General features: G+C 35.9%; 1 protein-coding gene across 3 annotated transcripts in view; it reads left to right on the forward strand.

Moving 5' to 3' along the window:
- Nucleotides 1-898: 898 nt before the first annotated feature.
- dock4b (dedicator of cytokinesis 4b) overlaps nucleotides 899-25,870 on the forward strand; it is a 114,044-nt gene continuing 89,072 nt past the window's right edge. For all 3 annotated transcript variants that reach the window (XM_058773431.1, XM_058773433.1, XM_058773432.1), the window contains exon 1: nucleotides 899-1,075. In XM_058773431.1, the coding sequence (XP_058629414.1) occupies nucleotides 1,039-1,075 (37 nt within the window). In that variant the 5' untranslated portion in view covers nucleotides 899-1,038. The remainder of the gene's footprint in view (nucleotides 1,076-25,870) is intronic.

Consider the following 25,870-nt stretch of genomic DNA (forward strand, 5'->3'; position numbering starts at 1 on the left):
CAAAACTTAATTTTTGATTTGTAATATGCATTGCTAAGAACTTCATTTGGACAACTTTAAAGGCGATTTTCTCAATATTTAGATTTTTTTTGCACCTCAGATTCCAGATTTTCAAATAGTTGTATCTCGCCAAATATTGTCTGATCCTAACAAACCATACATCAATGGGAAGCTTATTTATTCAGCTTTCAGATGATGTATAAATCTTAATTTTGAAAAATTGACACTTAAGACTGGTTTTGTCATCCAAGGTCACATATAAAGTAATTCACAAACACAAAATAAAAGATGAAAATCTGAAACCTCATGTTCTTTGATATAAATTACTCAAAATTAAATAATTAAATAAATGTTGAATAATATAAATAAATTGTTAAATAAATAAATAAATAAATAAATATTCATTAATCATTTATTTATTTATTCACACTCATCTAGTAACAATGGAATCCATACTTACATATTTATTTATTTACGAGCTGATAACCATAAACCTGAAAATGTGGAGGAAATAAATAAATAATTAATCAAATGAATGAATGAATGAATGAATGAATAAATAAATAAATGAATGAACGACTGAATGAATATTTATTCAATTATGTATTTAACGATTTATTTATATATTTCAACATTTATTTAATGATTTCAATTTTGAGTAATCTGGCCCTCCATTAAAATGTAATGGTTATAATAAAATAAATGAACAAATAAATACATTTTCTAAAACAACAACAACAACATTTTATTAAAATAATTATTTTTATTAAACCTCTGTGGTCTAATCACTATCGTTGTTCTGTTTCGCGCACGCCACGAAACTACATTTCCCATCATGCAACTCAGCTGCACCGTGGCCGCGCACTGGTTTATCCCACGCGCGCCGCCGCATCTCGTCTCGTGCAGCGCAGTTCGCTCGAGCGCTCTGAACAATGACTGCGCGAGAGGATGATGTGAATCTGGACAAATGAGTGATTTAACATCAGAACTGCACACCGCGCTGTTTTGTACGCTTTTTTCACAACAAACACACTGAATATGTGGGTTCCCACGGAACACGAGAAATACGGAGTCGGTAAGTTTGCTGTTTATTTCTTGACGCGACTGTGTTACTATTGAATCAGCGTTGTAACGTTACCACACACCGCTATTGCTCTTACACAGTGTGTTTGCTTGTTTTGTTTCTAACGCCAGACCTGCTTGATTTGTTTATTGATGTTTGGAAAAGAAACAAGTGTTTCGTGACTTTCTTTGAGTGACTGAGTGGATGTTGTTTTACATACGGTGTGTTATTGAGTGGAAATGTATATATTTGATCATATTCACGTCATGTATAGTGCATTTCCTCTGCTAGGTTTCACCCTTTACTGCCCTTTTTTGAGACCTCAGTGCTGTTTTACCAAGAGTGCAATACAACTGTGAGAATCAGTGCTGGGAAGTCATACAGTCGCCGCAAAATAAATGAAGAGCGGAGAATGTGTTTTGTGGGCTATGTTGTCATTCATACTAGAGCATATGTGAAATGAATTATGTGTTATGTATCGCATGCCAGCATGATCTGAGTTTCATGGACTCTGCTGAGATTACCGTTTTATCTTGCATATTTGAGTTGAATTTGAAAGTAATGCATGCGCTTATACTGGATTGGTGACATTTGGTGAGATTAAGTCAAGTGCGGTTTTGCACCATTGTCAAATCAAGATTTATGTCATCTGGTTGATGATATAGTTAACAGTGAACAGTTAAAATGGATGCATGTTGGTGTCTTCAGTCCGTTGACTTGTGAAAAACAGTTTTTGTGCTCTTGGACTAGAGATGACAATTAAAAAAATAATAAATTAAATAATATAAATAAATATAAATACATTTTAATATGATGCATTATTATAAAATATTTTATTTCTATCTACACACACACAAACAAACAGTTATTTTTCATGTTGAAGTGTAATGCAAAAAATAATTAGCTATATTTCTGATTTATTTTGCCTCAGTAATAAATACACATTGTAATACAAATTGCTTTATAAATATTTTATTACTCATTTGGTGTATTTTTATAATTTATTTTTTTTTAAATGGATGCACTCTTTTTTTTCATTTTTATTTTGTTATATTTGCATTTATTTTATTTACATTATTTTATTTGATTATTTTGGCAAATAACTTAAATGGTTGAACTTAAATTGGTATGCAGTGAGAATAAAGCGTCTGCATTTATCAGTAGACTGAAGATTTGTTCACTGATATTGGTAAAATATTGATGATAATTATTTGTCATACCGATTATCTATCTCTATTTTGCAGTTGTGAAGGTTACAAAGTTTTCTGAACTCCAGAGAAGCATTAAAATGATTTGACAGAGACAGACCTACTGGTCAATTCATGCTATTTGATTTTTTTGATGATGTTGATTTGATTTCTTCTTTGATATGTCGGTTTGGTGGTTGGTTATCATGTGTAGGTATAGTCACAAGGCTGTGAACTCAGTGTTTCCTGTTGGTTGTTTGCCAACTGGATGAGGGAATTCATCAGTGTGATAAATCTATTCAAAGCTCAGAGATTGTAACCAATCAGAGCCAAATCTGCGGGCAAAAGAATGCTTGTTAGAGTGAAACCAAATGTTTTCTCTTCAGGGATCTTGTCTTGAGTTATGGTGATTTCTCTGAGGATTTTGTCATCTCGCCACGTCTGTTACTTTAAAGTGGGACTCACACCCCAACAGGGATTTTGGGTTTTATATCCAGTGGCACCGTATTTTTTGCGTTTGATCTTTTTCCAGAAACAAAATCTATGTTTTAGTGTTTAATTGGAAGCTGGCGAGTGGTGCTCGTATGGAAAGTAGTGAAGAATGACTCTCAGCCACTGATGAAATATGAATGAACCCCCACAGTTGCTGCAATAAGATGCCAATTAGCCCTCAATTGGATTAATTACAGCTAATTAAATCAAGGCAACGTCTGAAAATCCATTTCATGTATGAGTCTCAATGGCCCTCCTTTAAGGTTTTTTTACCTGCTAACAGGAACTAAGAGATTATCTTTTTTGCCCTAATGTTGTTTTTGACAGCCGTGGCATTTGAGGAAACAGACACAGACGCTGAATGGGTGGAAATACCCACATTTTTGTCGGAACCTTTTTTTTGTGCTTTTCTTCCTTTGCTGTCTTCATTTCGTAAGACAAATGTGATTAACTGCGAGCCTGAAATAGATCGAGGTTGGAATATGACTAACTTTTGAAACTATATAAGCTCCTCTGGATATTTTCTATGAATCAGTCTGCCTTGTTCTACCAATTTTTAGAAATGCTAAAAAAAAACCCCTCTGCCCCCTCATTTGAGTTAAAAAAAAAATACACACCATTGCTGAAGCTGATAGTGTTTCCTGTCAGGCATGATGATGTACGTCTGAATGTTCTTCTACTAAGATCTAATTTAAACTTGGATTTATGTTTGAATCGTATCAACTTTTATTGCAAGAATTGCAAGAACATAATTCACCCCAAAATCAAAATAAGTGAGAAGGTGAAAAGTTTAAGAAGTTTCACATTTTGCATCAAGAAAATGCAGCATATTTTTTAGTAAATGGCTTGATATTTGGCCTTTAATTGCCATTGGTAAGGAAGTGTACAAGTTTTCTGTCAGTCATGAAGTTTGAATAAATATTATTTACAACAAATACACATTTAAATGCATAAATTCAGTGTGCATCTTATTTGCTGCAATTAAATTGCATTATGTTTGTAAATAATAATAATAAATATCTACATTCCCCCTCTTTAAATTCTCATTATAGTAACTGTGAAGCAAAAACAAATATTGCAGTATTATTTAAATCTAAATAATAAATTACATTATTTAAAATATCTATACATTATGAATTATTTGTTATAAAAAGTGCAGGCAGCTTGATTTGTATTAGTGTGCTTTATTTGCCCATTTTTGTGTGGAAATGTACTAAAAATGAGCTCAGTTTTCTTTATGCAGTGTTTAATATTACTTGATTTTGGGTGCAATTAAATTGCATTATATATATTTATAAATAATAATACATATGTACATTTCCGCTCCAAATTCTCATTACGGTTATGCAGAAAAAATACTGTAAAGTGAAAACAAACAAATTATGCATTATTATTGAAATCTAAATAAAGTATCTATACATTGTGTATTTTTTATTTTTATTTTTTGCACAGAATTGAATTTGTGCTGGAAAAACTTTTTTTTTTTTCATTACAGATATGAGAATTTTGGGTGGAAATGTCACAAAAATGAGCTCAGTTTTATTTATGCAGTGTTTATTAATTGACTTTGGGTGACAATTTATTTTCAAAAGCGAACATGAATGATTGGGAACAGAGCCACCAGAGGGGTGCCGTCTAAAGTGCCCTTGAATGCTCAGTGAGCCCAGAAGAGCTTTGACTGGGATGTTCTGGTGTGTGTTTTCATGAATGTGTGTGTGTGTTGGGCCCGGGGCTAGCAGTCGTGCTGCCCTTGTTTCCTATAGTATTCAGTCCCCCTGGGACAGTGGAGAGGGCGAGGGGGGTTAATGCTGTGTGGAAGTGGCCACCCTGTGCGATGCCCTGTGGGATTAGCAGGTTGTTGTGGAAGTGCAGCGGGCCATTCCTTTATTATAGAAAATATTCTGTAACGACTGGAGCTGTGGGATCTGAGGGGGCGGGGCTTCTCAACAACTCATGTAATTGCCTCTTCGTTCACAGGCCACGCCCCCCAAAAGAGCTGACACAGTGATTTAGAAGGACCCACGGGGAGGCCAGATAATATCCCATTTCTGTCATGACTAAGGCCCCAGCTGGGGGAATAACACGCACATACTACATACTAACGCATGTATAACACACACATATTAACGTGCACATGATTATCTACTGGAAAACTAACACTTTTACTCCAATTTGTGTTCTTCCAATGTTCTGGCAATTTTCATAGGTTTTTCTGCATATCTAGAGAGCAGAAAATCATAGACAGTGGTCTTTTTTGATTTGGGCCAGTAAGCAATGTCCTAACAACCTGACAACTAATTAGCTTCATCCAATCAATGTATGTTGAGTAAAACACTTTAAAGCATGGTCTGAATATCATATATGCAATTTCTTCTTTATTATTATGTGAAAATTGAGTGGTGCAATAACAATTGTGTGGTTTTGACTTATCATACATGCATTTTTGAACTTTTAATATGCATGAAAGTATGAATCCAGTCAGTTATCAGAAACTCATTGCAAATGGGGATATTAAGGAAATGCAGACATTCAAATACTTAATAAGAGTTATGTTTAAGCGTAAAGGTTTGAGCCGAGATCCCATTTTTAATTTGACTAATAAAAATTAGAATGTTAAAGAGCTAAATTCTTACATCAGCATGCTTTTTTTCATTTATTTAGTTTTGGCCAGTATTTGATGTTAATCAGTCTGTATTGGATAAGTAATTTAGATTAAATATGCCATCTACCTGGCTGTATAAACCAGAAGCTATTGAGATGTCATCAAAACACCTTACACTGTCTTTTCATACCTCTTATGACTGCAGTTATGGACACTTACATGAAATAATCAGACAGGCAAATTGGAACAGTCTCTCTTGCAAAGACAAGATCCTTTCTGAAAACCACAATCCCCCACCCTTTGAAACTGAAGCCTGGTTCTTTGCGCAAATCCTGTTATTGATCCTAAACGAGACATACTCCACCCGACCTCATAATCCTTCTGACCTTTGACCTCCTGTTCAGGGTGCACGCAAACAGGGAGATTATTAATATGCAATTGGCAGCTGGAACGTGGATGTAATTAAGTGTGTGGCTGAATGCCTCATTAATGCAGGGGAAAGGCTTCTGTGTGAATAGGGATCATGTGTGAGGGAGAGATGGATGTAAAGAGAAGGACGTTCGTTATGTGTGCTCTTGGCAGAAAGGAGGGCTGCTGGTGTCTGGCTCAGACGGCGCTACAGATACGGCTTTCACAGACATCTGTTAAAGGACTAGTTCAACCAAAAATGAAAATATTGACATCATTTATTCACCATCATGTCTTTCTTTTGTAATGTGGAACACAAAAAGTGATTTCTTTTAAAATATTTTTTTTAGCCAGTCATTTCAATTATTAAAAATAATTACTTAATTAGCTTATTTTATTTATACTATTTATTATATTTATGTTAATTATTTATTCATTATTTATAATAAATATTTATCATTTTAAGTTGTTATTCACTAAATATCTGCCTGTGGTTCATTTGAGTAATTTCTTTTCAGTGAATCAGTTGATTTACAAAACCAGTTGAATCGGTTGATTAGATTTCACAAAATCTGAATGATTTGTCAACTCATTGACTAACTTCCATTATGCCATGGTCTGTCTGAATACTCGATTCTGATTGGCTGGCAGGTGCTGATTAAATTCGTTGAACTGCACAGGTAGTTCCAGGTCAGTTTAATCACGTTCTATATTAATGCGCTTCCTATAAACATTGGTAACCATAGTAACATACAGTTACAGTTGAATAGTACTACAGACGAAAATAACCGTCATTTTTATCGTTCCGGTCAAATATTGCAGCACAATATTTGACCGATAATATCGCTGCGCGTCGAGCTAGCCGTTGATTATCCCTTACTTGTCAGAAGTTGTGAATGGTACCAAAATAGTGAACCGTACCGTACCACTTTTTTGGTACCCTTCCGTTGGGGTACCTAGCACAGCAAAGGGTACCAAAAGGGTGGAGCTAAAGTCACTGCAACATTGATTGGTTGACTAGAATCGTCACTTGTGCGTGATACAAGGGGATAAAGCTTCTCCTTCACTCGTTCTGCTCTGCTGTGTTTGGCTTATTACTTCAGAGTGCGCAAACACAAAAAAAAATAACAGTGTATTTTACAATTTTATATTTTCACACAGACAATAGCTGTTTCTCAATATGCGTTCTTGTCTGTTCTTGTGGACTTGTGATACGTCATTGCCCAAAAACCCGCGTAATTTTCAAAATATTACTGTTATTGTGTCTTGGAATGTAATTTTAAGAGTTTTTCAGGCGAGAATGTAGTTGTTTAACTCAAATCTGCGGTTTATTTATAAAGATAGAGCCTATTTGAAAATTTGCTATGCCGATTTCGGAGCTCCAGGCGATCACCGGGCGTTCAGTGCTCACGTATCCGCCTCGAGCAGCCTTAAGCTCAGCTAGTCCTTCTGACATTTGCCACTGGCTCTAATGTCTCTGTCGTGATTAAACATGAGATAGAATTCGTTGTGTGTATATTTAACAGGCATTCGTGGTCTCATGAATCTATTATTTGTTACTGGTCATAACGTTTTGACTGAGCACAAAGTCTAACTTTATATTTATTTTGAACTTTACCGTAGTACAGCGCTGACTTTGTAGCATACGTTTGACTGAATTGTTTGCTTTTGTCTTTATTTCTTCTTATATAACCCTTTTATACTTTGTACTTATACTTTTATAATGGCTATTATTGTTCATTAAAACATAAAAGACATAAAAGAGGCAGAGTTGTGCTAATTGTCGCGCTTTATTGTCAATCGCTACTTTCCGGCATACACCATGCCTTTCAAGTAAGGGTACTGTTGGCAGTGGAAACACAAGCTGGATCAGGGTGTTCGGTCCTGTACTGTACCGTAACGTACTGTGCTGACTCGTACCGCTCGGTGGAAACGAGCCATTAATGATTCTTTTGTCGTGGTTACCAGCTAACAAGATGGGATGATTATGAGTGAATAATAAGTTATATTTTAGTAGGTTCCTCACAAAGCTGTTAAATGACTTGAGGAGACTTTTCAATAAAGTCATTTAAATCACTTCTGTGATTAATTTAGGCCTATATTCATTTTGGAGCATTACTGTATCTCATATACTTTCATTATATTGATAGAATTTGTAAGTTTTGAGGTGAACAGTTCCTTTCTAAACCATATTTCTGCCAATTGCTCCACCATTTGTCACTGTTTGGACAAACCTCCCCAAATTCATATTATCTTTACATCCAGAAGTCAACATGCTGGGCCACTTGAACCGTTTTCCTTTTGTTGTGTAAGGCTTCTGTTGTCTGCACTGTGTTTGAGAGTGTGTTTGAGGATGATAAATCCAGTTGTATACCCTGAGCTCCCTTTAAACCCACAGTGGCGGCATCCTAACAAGCCAAACATATGTTTAGACACGGGATGCCAAGCTTTCGCCAGCTCTTCTGTGTTCTTCATACCCACCGTGTTGTTCCTCATTAAGCCGCTTTCTTCACTACTGACGCCTGGAGTTTCCTGTATCCCACTGCTTGTTCTTCCTCTGTAAAGATGCTTCTGTGGTCTCTTCTCACCCTAACCCTGATGTTAAACCTGTTACGAGAGACGATGTGCTGTAAATATGGCTTACAAAGGTGCTGGGGTGTCATTATGTTGTAATTTCGGTGTAGCGCAAATGATACGTGTTACGTTTTTGTCATGGGTGTGTATGTAGATGATGTGTAATAATGTATGCACTTGCAAACTGTGATGTTAATGTGATAGTTCACCCAAAAGTGAACATTTGCATTGTTTGTTGTTATGTGAGAAGAAAAAGTAGAAAAGAATCTTTTCATAGTGCAAGTTCATGACGATTTGCCAATTTGTGACAAGTAGTGGTCGACTGATATATTGCCAATGCCGATATTTGGCATTTTATAATTATTGGCATTGGCTGATAAGTTTATTTTGACGGCGCTGAAAATGTCAGTTCCTGAGCGCATCTATATGACATTACTGTGTCTGTTTAACAGTTTTTTTCTAATAAATTTGTTCACCCAAAAATTTTAAATGTGCATTATTTTTTTTTTATTTCTGTGAGAAGCTAAAGTACAATTTTTTTTTTCTCAAGAATCTTTCCATACAGTGCAAGTTAATGACACATTGCCGATGTCTGAGATACTCCAAAAAGGTCAAAAATACACCATAAAAGCATCGTAAAAATGGTCTATATGACTTGTGCGCTATATTCCAAGTCTTCTGAAGTCATACAATAAATTTTGTAAAGAATAGACTGAAATTTAAGATGTTTTTCATTGTCAATTTTCAATGTTTCCCAAATTTGCGTCCAAGATCCAATGTCAGTGATGCTGGTGAAACATTTCATTGAATTTTTTTGGCTTGTCAAGCTATTGTATGACTTCAGAAGCCTTGGTAGATGTCATATTTTATGGTACTTTTATTGTGCCTTTTTAAAGATGTCCAATGTGGTCACTATAAACTATAAGCTGAGTTTTACTGAAAGAATAGCAACCTTAAAAGACAAGAGGGTCAGTAAATGATAAAAAAAAAATCTCCATTTTGGGTGAACTATCACTTTAACAGACAGCCAGTTTTTTCTTCTAGTCCAGTTGGAACAGACTGGACAAGTTTTTTTTTTTTATATCTTTCGTTCCAGACACTTGCACACATGTACGTGTCTCGACAGATTTTCTCCGCTCTGTCCATGGGGAAAACGAACTGAAAGTGGACCTGAGAGGCCATTAGCTCTTATCTAAGCTGTCAGGGGTGCGATACAGCTTTCGTATCCTCGCCTGACTGCTGCTGTCAAGGCAACCACACCAAATTCTCTGCTTTAACATATCTCGCTAAGACTAGCTGCCACACTTTCTCATGCACTTGATGATGTGCTATATCTAGATCACTTCACTCCCCTAGTAAGGCCAAGTCTGGGACGGTACTGTGATTGCTATTTTCACCTGTACTTAATGCATTTCTTCCTGCATGTTGACAGCAGGGCTAATTAACACCCTGCTGATTGTTAATATGTCTTCTACTTGCCGTGTGAACCTGTATTGACCTCCATTGATTTGAGATTTAGTCACCTGTGCATTGCTTTGATTTATGGCCGTTACAGAGTAGAAGGTACACAGAACCCTTCTTGAATAAATGCACTTCAGGTTCTAAAGTTTACATTTATTTAGTGGTTTGGAAAGAAGTAAATATCTTAAACTTCATGTCTCTTTTAGTATAAGTCTTTGTAAGTTTTAGTATAATGTCTCTTTTAGTATTTAGTATAGTACAGTTTTTATTTATATAGTATTAAAATGATATAGAATTAAAATATAAATGTTGTGATATTTCTTATTCCAAAATGTTTAAGAACTTGTAAGTGAATTAATTTTAAAAACATTAAAATACATTTGTGTGTCATATATATATTTCACTTAAAAATCATAAATGTTATTTAATAGTAATAAGACAATAATATATTGTATTATTATTATAATACACAATAGAAATAAGCAATAAACCATGAGAGGACATGATTTTTATCATGGTCAATGGGTTTTAGATAAGAATTCCCCATGAACAAGTGGTAAAACTGCAACACATGGCTTGTTGCTGTACTATGCAAGCTCTTTTTATGATGATTGATTGTACTTAATCACTGACAGCAAAGCGTGCCATTTCTCTAAACCCGCATTTCCTTACGGGATTCATTACTTTCTAAATGATTTGCTCTTTTGAAGCCCTTTGCTTATATGCAAAGAGATTCGGTTGGATTTGAAGTAATCCAGTAAATCACTTTCATTCCCTTCTCATCATTTGAAGTTAGTTCGTCCGGAGAGGCGAGTTCTCCTTTTTCCTTCTCAACATTGATTGAATGGGGTCTGCTTAGCATTCAGACGGCGGCATCCGACACAGTTTACGAGCATTCAGGGATTTCCTCCTATGCTACAAGCCCTTTGTTTTACGTTCAGACACTTTCTTTTGCCCTTTAAACACGTTAATTTCACAAACAAGGTCTTTCTTGTTAAATATGAAGAGAAATGTTTTAAAAAAAATGTTTGCATGACACAGATTTGTCACATTCCGATGCTGAATTGCTGCAGCGGCGAGCATAAGAATCTGTGTCGGGCCCGTCCTTTTGGCCAGTACGGAAAGCAGCCTGGATCAGCTGGAGACCCAGATATTTGGGGCAGATCCTCGCCCCCTGGTAGTCCTCCACCTGACGTCCTTATTTGACTTCCCTCAGGGTGCAAATTAAGTCTTAAATGAAGTGCCACTCAGCGACGGCGACTGTAATGTATCTCCTTTGTGTGGCCAAGCGGCTGACTTGGGTTCGTTCGGCCCGCTGGGAGTTGAGCAATAGGGCGAGTAAATGCAGACGGCTCTTTTATAATGACGACAGGAGCCTCGGGCCTGATTGTGTGTCTTCTGCTGTCTCACGCTTTCATGATGGACATAAAGGAGAGATGACAACCAGAATTGATCAAAACGGTCATAGTCTACTTCTAGAAAAGTCAGTAATGCAAATGTCACTCTGTTTTTAGAGTAGAAGTGGATTTAAACTTCTGTCATTTACTCACCCTCAAGGTGTTCAGAACTTGCATAAGTTTCTTTCTTCTGGAGAACACAAAAGAAGTTATTTTGAAGAATGTCGGTAGCTAACTAGTTGCTGGTAGCCATTGACTTCCATACTATGAGGAAAAAATTACTATGAAAGTCAGTGGGTACCAGCAACTCTTTAGTTACAAACATTCTTCAAAATATCATCTTTTGTGTTCAACAAAAATAAATTCATAAAGGTTTAGAACAACATGAAGGTGAGTAAATGATGAGTGAACTATTCCTTGAAGTACTAAAGTCAAAATACACTTTTATCCATCTTTAAACGATACAGTACAAGATCTAGCTTTAATAGGCGTTTATTAAAGACAAATAGGCATTTTAGCTGGTGACAGTATGCAATTGGTTAGTCTAAAATAAGAAAGAGCCTCTTTCACATCAGCAGCATATTTTCATCATCGTGCCCTGCTGGTCTGGGTCTGAGTTTTGTGGTTGCTAGCGCTGAGGTGGGTTAGCATAATGAGCAAAGATGCTATAAATACTGACATGTAAATGGGGCACGCTGCATGTCACATACGTTTGACGTCCTCTAATAGCAGTTGGCGCTAAACCACACTGCATTTTGTTTTTAGTGAAACAATACTTAGCACTGTTAAAATTAGGCAGCCACAAGTGAAAGTAGTGCCTCAGTCTTGATGCAGTCTTATAGTCACCTTTTTCCATATTCACAGCCATATTCACAATTTTGTAGTAATGTGCATGTCAGTGAGATGAGTGAATGTGTGGAGGCCAATGTGTTTATTAAGACTGGCGGTTTTAAAAATGAAATGTATATAAAATCTGTCTGTCTGTCTATCTATCTATCTGCTGTGTGGTCTATATATAAAGTTATATATGTAATACTTATATATTTATATATTCCATTTTTTTTTTTAAATAATTTTTTATACATTACGATAAATATTATGCATGTATAACAGATATTGCCTTAATTGGTTATATGCAATTTTATATAGCATTAATTTATATATATATATATATATATATATATACATATACACACACACACACACAGTGGGGCAAAAAAGTATTTAGTCAGCCACCAATTGTGCAAGTTCTCCCACTTAAAAAGATGAGAGAGGCCTGTAATTTTCATCATAAAATCACATTGTAGGATTCTTAAAGAATTTATTTGCAAATTATGGTGGAAAATAAGTATTTGGTCAATAACAAAATTTCATCTCAATACTTTGTTATATACCCTTTGTTGGCAATGACTGAGGTCAAACGTTTTCTGTAAGTCTTCACAAGGTTTTCACACACTGTTGCTGGTATTTTGGCCCATTCCTCCATGCAGATCTCCTCTAGAGCAGTAATGTTTTGGGGCTGTCGCTGGGCAACACAGACTTTCAAGATTTTCGATGGGGTTGAGATCTGGAGACTGGCTAGGCCACTCCAGGACCTTGAAATGCTTCTTACGAAGCCACTCCTTCGTTGCCCGGGCGGTGTGTTTGGGATCATTGTCATGCTGAAAGACCCAGCCACGTTTCATCTTCAATGCCCTTGCTGATGGAAGGAGGTTTTCACTCAAAATCTCACGATACATGGCCCCATTCATTCTTTCGTTTACACGGATCAGTCGTCCTGGTCCCTTTGCCGAAAAACAGCCCCAAAGCATGATGTTTCCACCCCCATGCTTCACAGTAGGTATGGTGTTCTTTGGATGCAACTCAGCATTCTTTCTCCTCCAAACACGACAAGTTGAGTTTTTACCAAAAAGTTATATTTCGGTTTCATCTGACCATATGACATTCTCCCAATCCTCTTCTGGATCATCCAAATGCTCTCTAGCAAACTTCAGACGGGCCCGGACATGTACTGGCTTAAGCAGGGGACACGCCTGGCACTGCAGGATTTGAGTCCCTGGCGGCGCAGTGTGTTACTGATGGTAGCCTTTGTTACTTTGGTCCCAGCTCTCTGCAGGTCATTCACTAGGTCCCCCCGTGTGGTTCTGGGATTTTTGCTCACAGTTCTTGTGATCATTTTGACCCCACGGGGTGAGATCTTGCATGGAGCCCCAGATCGAGGGAGATTATCAGTGGTCTTGTATGTCTTCCATTTTCTAATAATTGCTCCCACAGTTGATTTCTTCACACCAAGCTGCTTACCTATTGCAGATTCAGTCTTCCCAGCCTGGTGCAGGTCTACAATTTTGTTTCTGGTGTCCTTGACAGCTCTTGGTCTTGGCCATGGTGGAGTTTGGAGTTGGACTGTTTGAGGTTGTGGACAGGTGTCTTTTATACTGATAACGAGTTCAAACAGATGCCATTAATACAGGTAACGAGTGGAGGACAGAGGAGCCTCTTAAAGAAGAAGTTACAGGTCTGTGAGAGCCAGAAATCTTGCTTGTTTGTAGGTGACCAAATACTTATTTTACCGAGGAATTTACCAATTAATTCTTTAAAAATCCTACAATGTGATTTTCTGGATTTTTTTCTCTCATTTTGACTCTCATAGTTGAGGTATACCTATGATGAAAATTACAGGCCTCTCTCATCTTTTTAAGTGGGAGAACTTGCACAATTATCATTTAAACGGTTGATTCATTCAGGAACGAAACAACATTGTCATGTTGCTCAGAGACGCAAAGCAGTGCTGTAGCTGTTTGGAATTATTCTTTGTTGGCGAAATGGAGCAAAAACAGGCAGTATGGTGTCTAAAACGTAAGTCTCTTAATATTAACTTATATTGTATAAAATCAATATCACATTTGTAATCATGCTTATTTTTGAAGAAAAACGGCACACTTCATGTGATTTTAACCATATGAAATTTTATATATTTTATATATATATATATATATATATATATATGCATTTTCTGCCCCTGTATCTTGAATTTTGTGATCATTCTTAATGCATTTTATTAGACTGAATCATGCACTGAAATAACAAATAACAAAATAACTAAAATATAATAAAATACCTAACTACATAATACTACTATTGTTAGAAATTGCAACAAAATTAAAATATAAACTTTTGAACTGCGGGTTTCGTCTGGTCAGAGGAGAACTGGCCCCCCGACTGAGCCTGGTTTCTCCCAAGGTTTTTTTTTCTCCATTCTGTCTCAGAGGGAGTTTTGGTTCCTTACCGCTGTTGCCTCTGGCTTGCTCAGTTGGGGACACTTAATTTCTAGCGATTATCGACGATTTGATTGCACCGATACTATTTAAACTAAACTGAGCTAGACAATGACATCTCTGAATTCAATAATGAAATGCCTTTAACTGAAAATTGAAAATTGAGTGTTTAATCTTATCATTATACATTACTGACACTCTATCCTCCAATTTGATACTGTTAAGTGCTTTGACACAATCTGTATTGTAAAAGCGCTATATAAATAAAGGTGACGTGACTTGACTGAAAGAACACACTCTAAATGCGCACGCGCCCTAGTCTACACTTCATCACGTAATGTAAGCGTGCACTCCGTAGGTGTTCTGTTTGGTTTTTGCAAAATACTCGATAATGTCAAATTGCACATCGTTAAAATAACAATTACGATATTATCGCAGACGATATATCGCACACCTCTAAAATATATATATATATATATATAGGATTAACTTTGCAATACATTTTTTTTTTTTTTTAATAATTCTATAACTATTATATACTATTATATAAAAATAAATATAATCCTCTAAAATAAACCTCTAATATATATATATATATATATATATATATATATATATATATATATATATATATATATATATATATATATATATATATATATATATATAGGATTAACTTTGCAATACATTTTTTTTTTTTTTATAATTTATAACAATTATATACTATTATATAAAAATAAATATAATAGTATAATATTTTTGTAATTTTATATGTTTTTATAATATGTCATTTTTTTTAACGATTAATCATATTAAGCTAACATTTTTAAATCTAAAAATACTGAAAATACATTTACAAATATTAGGGTAATATTTGTATATCAACTTTTCATGCTTTTATGCTTCAGGCACCTGTGAATTTGGATCTAGGCTGTATTGTAATCATCTTCAAAACGAACCTTGAAGTGAAACTTAACCTTAAAGTTCATAGGTTCATAATCGTCTTTGAACCTCACCATTATGCTTCATCACCGCACTGTACCCTCAGAGGGAAAGCTGAGGTTGGGACAGCCCCAGGCATTTACCTGTGAGAATCCAACCGGATTTCAGAGGAGAGACTAACCACAGCCTCTCATCTGGACGTGAGTGTTTGGTTTCAGCCTCGCTCCTCATTGGACGAGAGGTTCATTTGGCATTTGAGTCCACTGCCCTAAAGGAATTCTGGGACTGTTGGGCATTTGGTCCAGCTGAGCTAACTAACACCACAAACTTACACGGGGCAATCCCAACCCCAGCTGTTAGTTATGCAAGTGTGTTTACTCCATTGTTTTGGATGTTTTGGGTGCACTGATAGTACAGTAGCTCACTAAATATTTAATTCCCATGATGCATCGTGTCAGGAAAAGGTCAAATGCATGCACAGATGAGGCTTTGCTGTTGTGTTTGTGCTGGGAAGAAGGAAAACAGGCCACACTCCATTTTTTTTCTCCACATTCTTCCATCTTTTCTATAAAACTGCCAACTTTTACACCCTGCACACCTCGCCTGTCGAGCTCCATGCTGTTTTCTATCAGCTTCATTTAATTACAGACGTGCTTATTGGGTGTAAATGGCTGCTGTTGACCCACTTCGGGCTCGAAACTGGGACACATTTTTTTTATTTATTTATTTTTTTTTTCAGCCTTAATTTGCTCCACTCGATCAATTCAGTTGATACAGAGGCTAGGATGAATAAATTAGCCAAGCTAGTTGCATTCAAAGGCACTGTATGCAGAACTGTTTAGTCAGCCTAATTATGTTGAAATATTTAAGTTGCTTCTTCTTATACATAATGATTCATGCTAGCATAGTTTTAAAGTGCCCCTATTATGGGTTATGAAAGGTTCATATTTTGGTTTTGGGAGTCCCCAACAACAGGTTGACATGTATGCAAGGTCAAAAACACTTTCATTGTCTTAAAATATGCATTTATTTTTTCTATTTTTTCTCACGACTCCCAAACGGTTCGCTCAACGATTCATTTTTCCAAACCCCTCCATGCATGACGCTAATCTGCGGTGATTGGTCCGATGACCCAGTCTGTTGTGATTGGTCTACTGCGTGTAGCGCATGTCAATAACGGAATGCCCATCGCCACTTAGCCCACAGCTCGGTGGTAAACACCCAAACAGCCACGGTATGCGTTAGCCCAATGGAGAAACGCATTGATAAAGCACTGCAGTTTGTACACCAACGTATTGCTCTATTCTTTATCAGAACTCCAAGTAATAACGACAAACTATCACTATTCATCGACACATTTCTAGACAATTGCGAGCTAACAGATATTGCTGACGGAGACCTACAAGCTGCGCGGAGCGAACACAACACGCACAACTAAATACGTATCTTGCATGCTACAGTACAGAGTACATGACAGCAACAGTTTTTAAAAGAATTACTTCACTTTCAGAATAAAAATTTCTTGATAATTTACTCACCCCCATGTGATCCAAGATGTTCATGTCTCCCTTTCTTCAGTCGCAAAGAATTTATCAGTCAGAACTTATCTAGTGAAATCATCTGTAATTTTCTTAAAAAAAAAGTTTATACACTTTTTAGCAACAAATGCTCATCTTGTCTAGCTCTGTGAAGCGCATGCGTACTTTGTCTGTGTACAACAGTTCAAGACAGGGTATGTCTAAAAACTCCCAACACTTTTCTCCTCCAACTTCAAAATCGTACTACATCATTGTTTTACCTTTTTTTTTTTTTTTAAATTAATTAATTTTTTTTTTGTAAAGGGTATTTGATTTTGAAGTTGGAGGAGAAAAGTGTTGGGAGTTTTTCGACATACAATAATGGATTTCCCCTCACAGTGCAGAGCACAGCGTCTTCTCCACAGGAATCCTCTACGGTGTTTGAAGGAGGGGAGGTTCAAGTTTTCCCGGGTCTGCACGCGCAACAAGTGGGCGGGCATAAATATGCTAATGTTTCATGTTGACGTCACCTTGAAACAGCTAAAGATTCGTTTTAAAAATGACTCGTTTTCATGACTCGGAGTCGACTCTTTCTTTTGAAAGACAATAACTTTATACACGGTGCACTTTTAGATTTAGAACTTTGCAGGATGTTTTCATTCACTTAGAGCTGTGTTACACACTGCATGAAAGGTCATTTTCAAAAATCCATAATAGGGGCACTTTAAAATATGTTAGCAATGTGCTAATTTATGATAGCTAAACGTTAAACATGCTATCATGTGCTAAAATGTGTTAGAAGCATGCTAGCATAATGTTAATACATGTTAAGTCATGATGGCAACTAGGGGTGTAAATCGGATGGTTCGTCACGATACGATACGATATGATACGATATTGTATACTATATATCATATGATTTTATATACCTATTTTAACAACCATCTACATTTTTATTAACTCACAAATGCAACCAGAATATATAACTTGAACATTTTCACATCCTGTACCTTAGTTGGGATCAATCCTACACTTTTTTTTTTTTTTGTTTGTTTGTTTTTTTTAAATAAAGAAAATAAACAATTGGGAAAACAAATCTGGCTCTGTGCTAAAAACATAAAAACCTTTCTACATATAACCAAATTACAAGCAATAGCAGAAAATAAATACAATAGAAAAAAGACACAAGTTCAATAAACAGTGCTTTTCAGGTTTTTCAGCTCAGTCTAAAAGAAATTTTAGATTTATAATTAGTTTGCTTTCACTTTAAGAACGAAAGCACAGATTTAATATACTGTTACACGTTTTCTTTCTCAACTGTTTAAGACATATGCCTAACCGACTGTGTTTACTAGGATATTCGCCAAAACGCGCATTTTGATATAATTTTGTCTGTATTTATTCATCCATGCACAAAAAAGCAGAAGAGAGCTCAATTTAGCTTTTTGTGTGCGTGCGCTTCAGATGTGTGCACAGAAAACTTTTCACACAGCGCTCGACTGTTCTGCAATCCCGAGCGTCTTTTATGCTCGTCTTGTGCCTTTGGGCAGTCCTTATATCGAGTCCTGATACGTGAGTTTGAATGAGAATGCACGCGTTGACAGTATGCATAGGGCATTATGTGAAAATGTGAGCAATGCCAAAATAAAGGTACCTATTTATACTACAGATATCGATATGTTACACATGGTTCAATGCATAGTATCGTCAGACATTGTATCGATGAATCGTTACACCCCTAATAGCAACATGTTAGCCATGTGCTAAAAATGTTACAAAGATGTTAGCAACATGTTAATTCATGTTAACAATCTTAAAACAATGGTAGCAACATACTAAACATGCTAACATGTTAGGCTAAATCATGTTAGCCATGTGCTCGACATGGTAATTAATGTTAACAATGTGCTAAAACATGTTAGCATGTTAAAACATGCCAGCAAATATGTTAGCAACATGTTAAAAAAAAAATCACTCTCCAGAACATTCTCGTTCATCATTCCTGGCTGGTGGAATGATCTTCCCACCCCTATCCGGAATGCTGGATCCCTGTCAATCTTCAAGCAACAACTGAAAACTCATCTCTTTCGACGGCACTTGACTTCATCCTAAACGTAAAAAAAAAAAAAAATAGCTTTATGTATTCCCCAATTGTAAGTCGCTTTGGATAAAAGCGTCTGCAAAATGACTAAATGTAAATGTTAAAACATGCAATTCATAATAACAACATTTTAAAACGTTAACATCCTAGCTATATGTTAATGTTCGCAACATGTTAAATATGCTAGAAACATATTAACACGCCTATTCATGTTAGCACAATGTTAAAACATGTTAACAACATATTAAAAACTTGTAAGTCAAGTCAAGTCAAGTCACCTTTATTTATATAGCGCTTTTACAATACAGATTGTGTCAAAGCACTTAACAGTATCAAATTGGAGGATAGAGTGTCAGTAATGTATAATGATAAGATTAAACACTCAATTTTCAGTTAAAGGCATTTCATTATTGAATTCAGAGATGTCATTGTCTAGCTCAGTTTAGTTTAAATAGTATCTGTGCAATCAAATCGGCGATAATCGCTAGAAATTAAGTGTCCCCAACTGAGCAAGCCAGAGGCGACAGCGCAAGGAACCAAAACTCCTCTGAGACATAATGGAGAAAACCTTGGGAGAAACCAGGCTCAGTCGGGGCCAGTTCTCCTCTGACCAGACGAAACCCGCAGTTCAAAAGTTTCTATTTCTATTTTAATTTTGTTGCAATTTCTAACAATAGTAGTATTATGTAGTTAGGTATTTTATTATATTTTAGTTATTTTAGTTATTTATATGTAAGCCATGTTAAATGTTAAAAATGTGCTAGTAACATGTTAATTCATGCTAGCAACATGTTAAAACATGTTAGAAGCATGTTAATTCATGCTAACAACATGCTAAAACATGCAAGAAACATGTTAATTCATGTTAGTAACATCTTAAATCATTCTAATAATGAGTTAGAAATGCTATGTTTTTCTGACATTTTAGAGCATGTTACACTTTTAGCTTATAAAGCTATTTAAAAAATTCAGATAAGGCTTTCTCAAGCCAACATAGGACCTAGTGTTTGTCCCAACAAATTGTACAATCTAGTTGGAATCTGTAATCCTGCATTTTAAAAACCACCGGGGATAGTTGTCACACTTTTTAATATGCCGTTATCTACTTGAAAACATGCAGTCAATACGTGCAAAAGTCTTTCGTTCCCTGATGGAATGAGGAAATGTGGTAACTTGTGGGGGAATAACTGAGTGTTATCAGTTTTTTTTGTCATACTTAGGCAACACATCGTTCTTCCACCTTGTGCAGTAATCCTATGTGATCCGTAAATGGCATGTGCCGCCTGGCAAAACAACCAGGCATTCGAACCTCTCAGCTTGATTGGAATTTGAAACCATGTGAATCGTTCAGAGGTCAGCTGTAACATATGCAGATTTCCGTAGCTTGTTTTTATCTGCTTGCATCGTTGACTCCTTTTTCCGGACATTTTAAGGAAAGGTTCGAAAACAAACACTGTGGGTTTCATGTTTGCATAATCCTGAATTGGATAGGTTTGTGTGGAGTGACCAGGCATGCACCGTCTGTATTGGCTGTGATGTTATTCCTGCATCCCAGAGAGCTCAGGAATATTAGGACGGATAGGAGTCTGAAGGGGGCAGTTATTGATTCTCTTAAACTAAAGCAGATGTTCCGGCCGCTCCTGGCGTGCCAGTGGCTTAGGACTCGATGTGGGATGAAAAATTCTCCACAAAAGGGAAAAAATGAGCTAGAGTGTAGTCCATTAGACGTGCTTTTTGCGCCACTTCACTTTACAGCTCAACTTGGCAAAGAGTATGTTTTGGCCATAAATCCACCTTGGAAAGCCATGCTGGATGACTGCGGTGTTCCTCTCGGAATTTGTCTGAAACGTAAAGTTAGCGTTACATATTTAGCCCAGATATATCAAAAAAAGATGCAGAACGAGTTAGCAACTGTCAAGCCCGATAGTTGTGGTTTTCTGTGTTTATTTCACGCTATTTTGTGCCTTGTTGAAAATATGCATAGCTAATAATAATAATATCGTTGTGCAAAGTTATGGTTTACTTAATATAAATGAAAAAGTTTTATTAAGTATATTTAATAATAATAATAATAATAATTTCTTTTTTATCATATTTATGCAAGGTTAGGGTTAATAATAATAGTTATTAACATTAGTAGTAGTATTTGTATTTTTGATTTTATTTTAATTAAAAATAAGAACAATTTAATAGTTATTATTATTATCATTATTAGTAGAAGCATTATTATTATTATTATTATTATTATTATTATTATTATTATTATTATTATTAACAAAAACAACAACAATAATAATAATCATCATAACAATTTAATAATTAATTGTTCTTATTTATGTTATAATTATGCACATTTAGGAAGAGGAAGAAGAGGAAGAATTATAAAGTCTTATTAATAATAAAAATAATATTAGTTTATTGTTATTTATGCTATTATATTTATTTTATTATATTATAATTGATGTATTTATGAGTTAAACTGTTGTGCTGCACTTTTAAAAAGTAATTATCCAAACAATCATGAATTAAAAGTCATAATAAGGGGTTCCGTTTTTTCCCGACATAAAAATAAAGGGGATTTAATATTGATAATCACATTGAAGACATTGTATGATTATTCCTTAAAGATAAGGTTTTAATAGTTTTAGTAGTAGTAGCCTATTACGTTCTGCCCAATGTCTTCAAGTGAAACCGAACTTTTATTTTGACGGGTTGCCGCGAATACCTTTACATTTCTGTATAGAAATTTCTGGATAGTTTTTCTCAAATGAAACGGTCAAATGCTCATTAAGTGACTCTCAGAGCAGTTCTGGAGATGTTGTTCATGTATTTATGTCCTCATTTAGTGAGACGACAGACGTTAATATCACCGCAAGCGTCGCGCGCTTCTGTATGAGTAGTGAACAAACCCGCGCGTCTGCGCCATACATTAAGAGTGTGCTCACTTGTGTGTGCGCTTACGTTTGTGTGTGTGTGCGAACCGGGGGAACTCCGCTGTGCGCGCGATACAGAGAGAGCGACCATGTAACAGAGACAGAAATGACAGGCCGTCGTGTAAATAACATAAGGCTATTTAGTTTGTTTAATAAAAGAACAAGGTATAGGCCTGTTCTATAGGGAAGGTAACACTGAATAACTTCTTTTGTGGTCTGGCGCTATAGAGAAAATAAAATTAACTTGACCTTCAAGGGGGGCGGGGGGTGCTGTTGGGGGGGCGGGCCGCCCCCCCCCTAAAATAATGGTAGGGGGAACACTGATGACTGTTACTCTGATCCATGTTGATGCTCAGAAACGTCCTCCAGACACTTGTGCTTCTTCTCGACAGAACGAGCGTGTAATGCCAAAACAAACACATGCTGATGGGGCGTTCAGTAGCCGCGGATCACATCGTGATAACAGGACTAGCCGATGCGTGACTGATGATGCTTCATGTTTCCCTCTCTCTCGCACGCGCTTCTCCTCGCTGTTGCTCATGGATGGGTAAACAGCAGCACGCGGCTGTCTGATCATCACTCTGGAGCTGCCTGGAGTTAAAATATACAGATAACACAAATTACAGCTGCCAACGAACCACAAAACACTCACGCTGCCTTCTTTCCTCCCTCACAGGAGTTTATGTGTCACTGACCACAGTTATCTTTGTCACAAAAGATAAATCACAAGTCTACATCCTTCGGCACTGGGTTTTGTTACTTCGGTACTAGTAATTGCTAAGACAAATATTCATTTTACGATTGATGTGACTGCACTTTGGGATTTAAACCCCAGGTATTAAACCTTAGCTTGTTTTCAAGATTACTGGCTCATACAGATGTCATTAAAAATGAATGATGCTGTTTTTAAACATTAAGTTTAATAACTGATATGCAGAACTGAAATTGTTAATAATTATTACTAACAATAATATTAATGTTAAAAATAATTTATTATTATATTGTGTTTATTTAAAGTTCTATGGAAGTCTGAATTGTCACAAATTTATCTTCATATTTGTGACCCTGGACCACAATAAGGGTCAATTTTTTCATAATCTAAAAACGAAATAAATAAGCTTTCCATTTATGTATGGTTTGTTAAGATAGGACAATATTTGGCCGAGTTACAACTGTTTGAATAACTGGAATCTGAGGGTGCAAAAAATCAAAATATTGCAAAAATTGCCTTAAAATTGTCATATTACTAATCAAAAATTAAGTTTTGATATTTAAAGTAGGAAATCTACAAAATGTCTTCATGGAACATGATCTTTACTTAATATCCTAATGATTTTTGGCATAAAAAAAAAAAATCGATAATTTTTAACCATATTTCACTTGGTATTGTTGACTATTGCTACAAATATACCCGTGCGACTTATGACTGGTTTTGTGGTCCAGACTCACAATTGTTTTGGGCTGTCTATTCGTTAAGCTGTACATTCAGAAAGTATATTAAAAGTTTTCATGATGCATTTGTCATAAATGCTTTCAGGACTCAAATTTAGGCATTTTATTAATTTAAATAAAATATTTTAATTTTATTTTATATTCATTTTTTTGTATCATTTTATTCAATGTATTTTTAATTTAATTGCTTATTTAAATTTTCCTCTAATTTAATTGCATTTTTATTAATTATTATTTTATTATTTATTTATTTATTTTTAGCTTTATTGATATCGCGAATCTTGTGGCTTACTGTACCTTCTATTTTCTTCATAAAATCTGCATGTATTACTTTAATTGTTCTGCATGCAAGTCTGCTTCTCTGTTTGTTTTTCAGTGCGGTTCATGTTGACGTTGCCCTGACCCGTAACTGGGGCAGCTGTCTGGACAGTAATTGGCAGTGTAGCAGTCCAAACACATGCTGCCCGTCAGCTCCACAACGCTACACTGGCTCTGCGGTCTGTTGCTGGACATATGGACGGCCGAGCGCGTCACATGACTGATGGGTTCACCTGTTACAGCAGTGTTCCACACCAGCAGCCTCCGGTCTGACCCACGCTTACTGATAACTAGTGCATTTGATTTGGCCTGACCTTGTTGGCTTGTCTTCTTTCGCTGTCCGACAGCATGGACACTTGTTTTGAAGAATAATCTCCGATTCGTACATTTTGCAGTCTTATTGCGCTGATGATACACGCTCCAATGGGTCTCGAGGCCTCTGCTGTGAAGACCACCATCTGGACCATAGAGAGAGACAGACATGTCCACATGCTGTTCAGCGCTGTCTCACTCTCCTTGGTCTCTTGCCTTTGGTGTCTCGCTGCTCTGTGAAGCGAACCGTGTGTGTTTGTGTGCTCAGGTGTGTGTGTGTTTGTGAAGTGAATGCGCTCACACCGCACTCATCAGAGAGACTCATCTTTCTGTCCTCCATTTAGCTATTGTGACAGTACTCTACAGCTGATTGGATATCTAGCATGTCAATCATTTGTGTGTGCAATGTGATTGGCTGAATCAATTCTGGGTTTGAGGGTGTTACAGATGCAACAATTACAATATAATTTTTAGACTGAGTTTGATCGATTTACTATGTTTTGTACGCCACTCAACCTTAATACTTGTTATTAATGTGTTTTGGTGATCAGATTCAGATGTCTCATATTAAAAGCCAGACATACAGTAGTGGTCAGAATTATTGGCACCCTTGGTAAATATGATCAAAGAAGGCTGTGAAAATTAATCTGCCTAACCTTTCATTGGATAATGGCAACGTGTATTTGAGAAAAACATTTATTTCATGATGATATTTCCCCCCATTTTAAATTCTTATTATCCAACGAAAGGTTCGATTTTTGTGAATTTTTTAAATAAAAGATCAAAAGGATTAACAATGCAGATAAATTTTCACAGCCTTCTTTGATCATATTTACCAAGGGTGCCAATAATTCTGACCACTACTGTAAGTACATGCAAGATGAATTACTTTCAGCCTTCCCTTAAACAAGCCTTTAAAAGTTGTCTGGCGCAGGAAGCCAGTACACACTAAAAAAAAGTCACATGACTCAATATGAAGGTGAGTTTGTAACCTCTGGTGTGTCCTGCTCCTGAGGCGAGGTTCTCAGCTGTATTAGAAGGTGTTTTTCTGAAACCCTATAAGAGATTTCTGTTTTGCTAATTTTCTACGGGCTGAAAGAGTTTTCATGAGTCACACATGCTTTCAGGACTCAAATTCTCTGTTTTATTTATTTTTTTAATTTTATTATTATTTTATTTTATTTTCATTTTTATTTTATTTAGGTTTGTTGACTATATGTCATTATCAGATGATATAAACCACATATAGAGGTCATTTAGGGGCAGATTTTGACCATATTCAATGTATGTGGTAGACAGAAATGCATTAACAAGTAATATATAATGAGGCTGCAAGTAATCATCTTGCTGTTTTTATCCATGTGCATTACTTACTTTTTTAATGTTTTTTTGTGTGCTTTTGACATTTGACACCTTTTAATTCTACTATTATAATGTGCTTTAAAACTTTTGTTTTATTTTTTATCTGCCAGAATCGCAAACATGTTACATTATCTGTCAGTATTTTTAAATTTGGCCAAGGTTAACTGCACATTTCCTTCATTTAGCAATGAAATAGGCAAGGACTACTTTAAGTTTACTTTAGGTTATTGATTCAAGGACCTACAGTGTTCATGCAATATAGTGAAGATAAAAAGTTGCAATTTGATTATACAACTATAATTTTTTGTCACTTCATTGATTTTGTTCCATACTATTTTAGCAACAAATAGGGTATTCCATTTCTCCTGATGGACATTCATTTGATCTTCAGCCCTGTGGGTGGAGAGCGTGTCGCTGACGGAGATGTTTGTAATAATAGTGGTGAGCAGATGTGATGAAGATGGTGATGATAAT

This window comes from Onychostoma macrolepis, chromosome 04, assembly GCF_012432095.1.
Source record: "Onychostoma macrolepis isolate SWU-2019 chromosome 04, ASM1243209v1, whole genome shotgun sequence".
NCBI classification, from domain to species: Eukaryota; Metazoa; Chordata; class Actinopteri; order Cypriniformes; family Cyprinidae; genus Onychostoma; species Onychostoma macrolepis.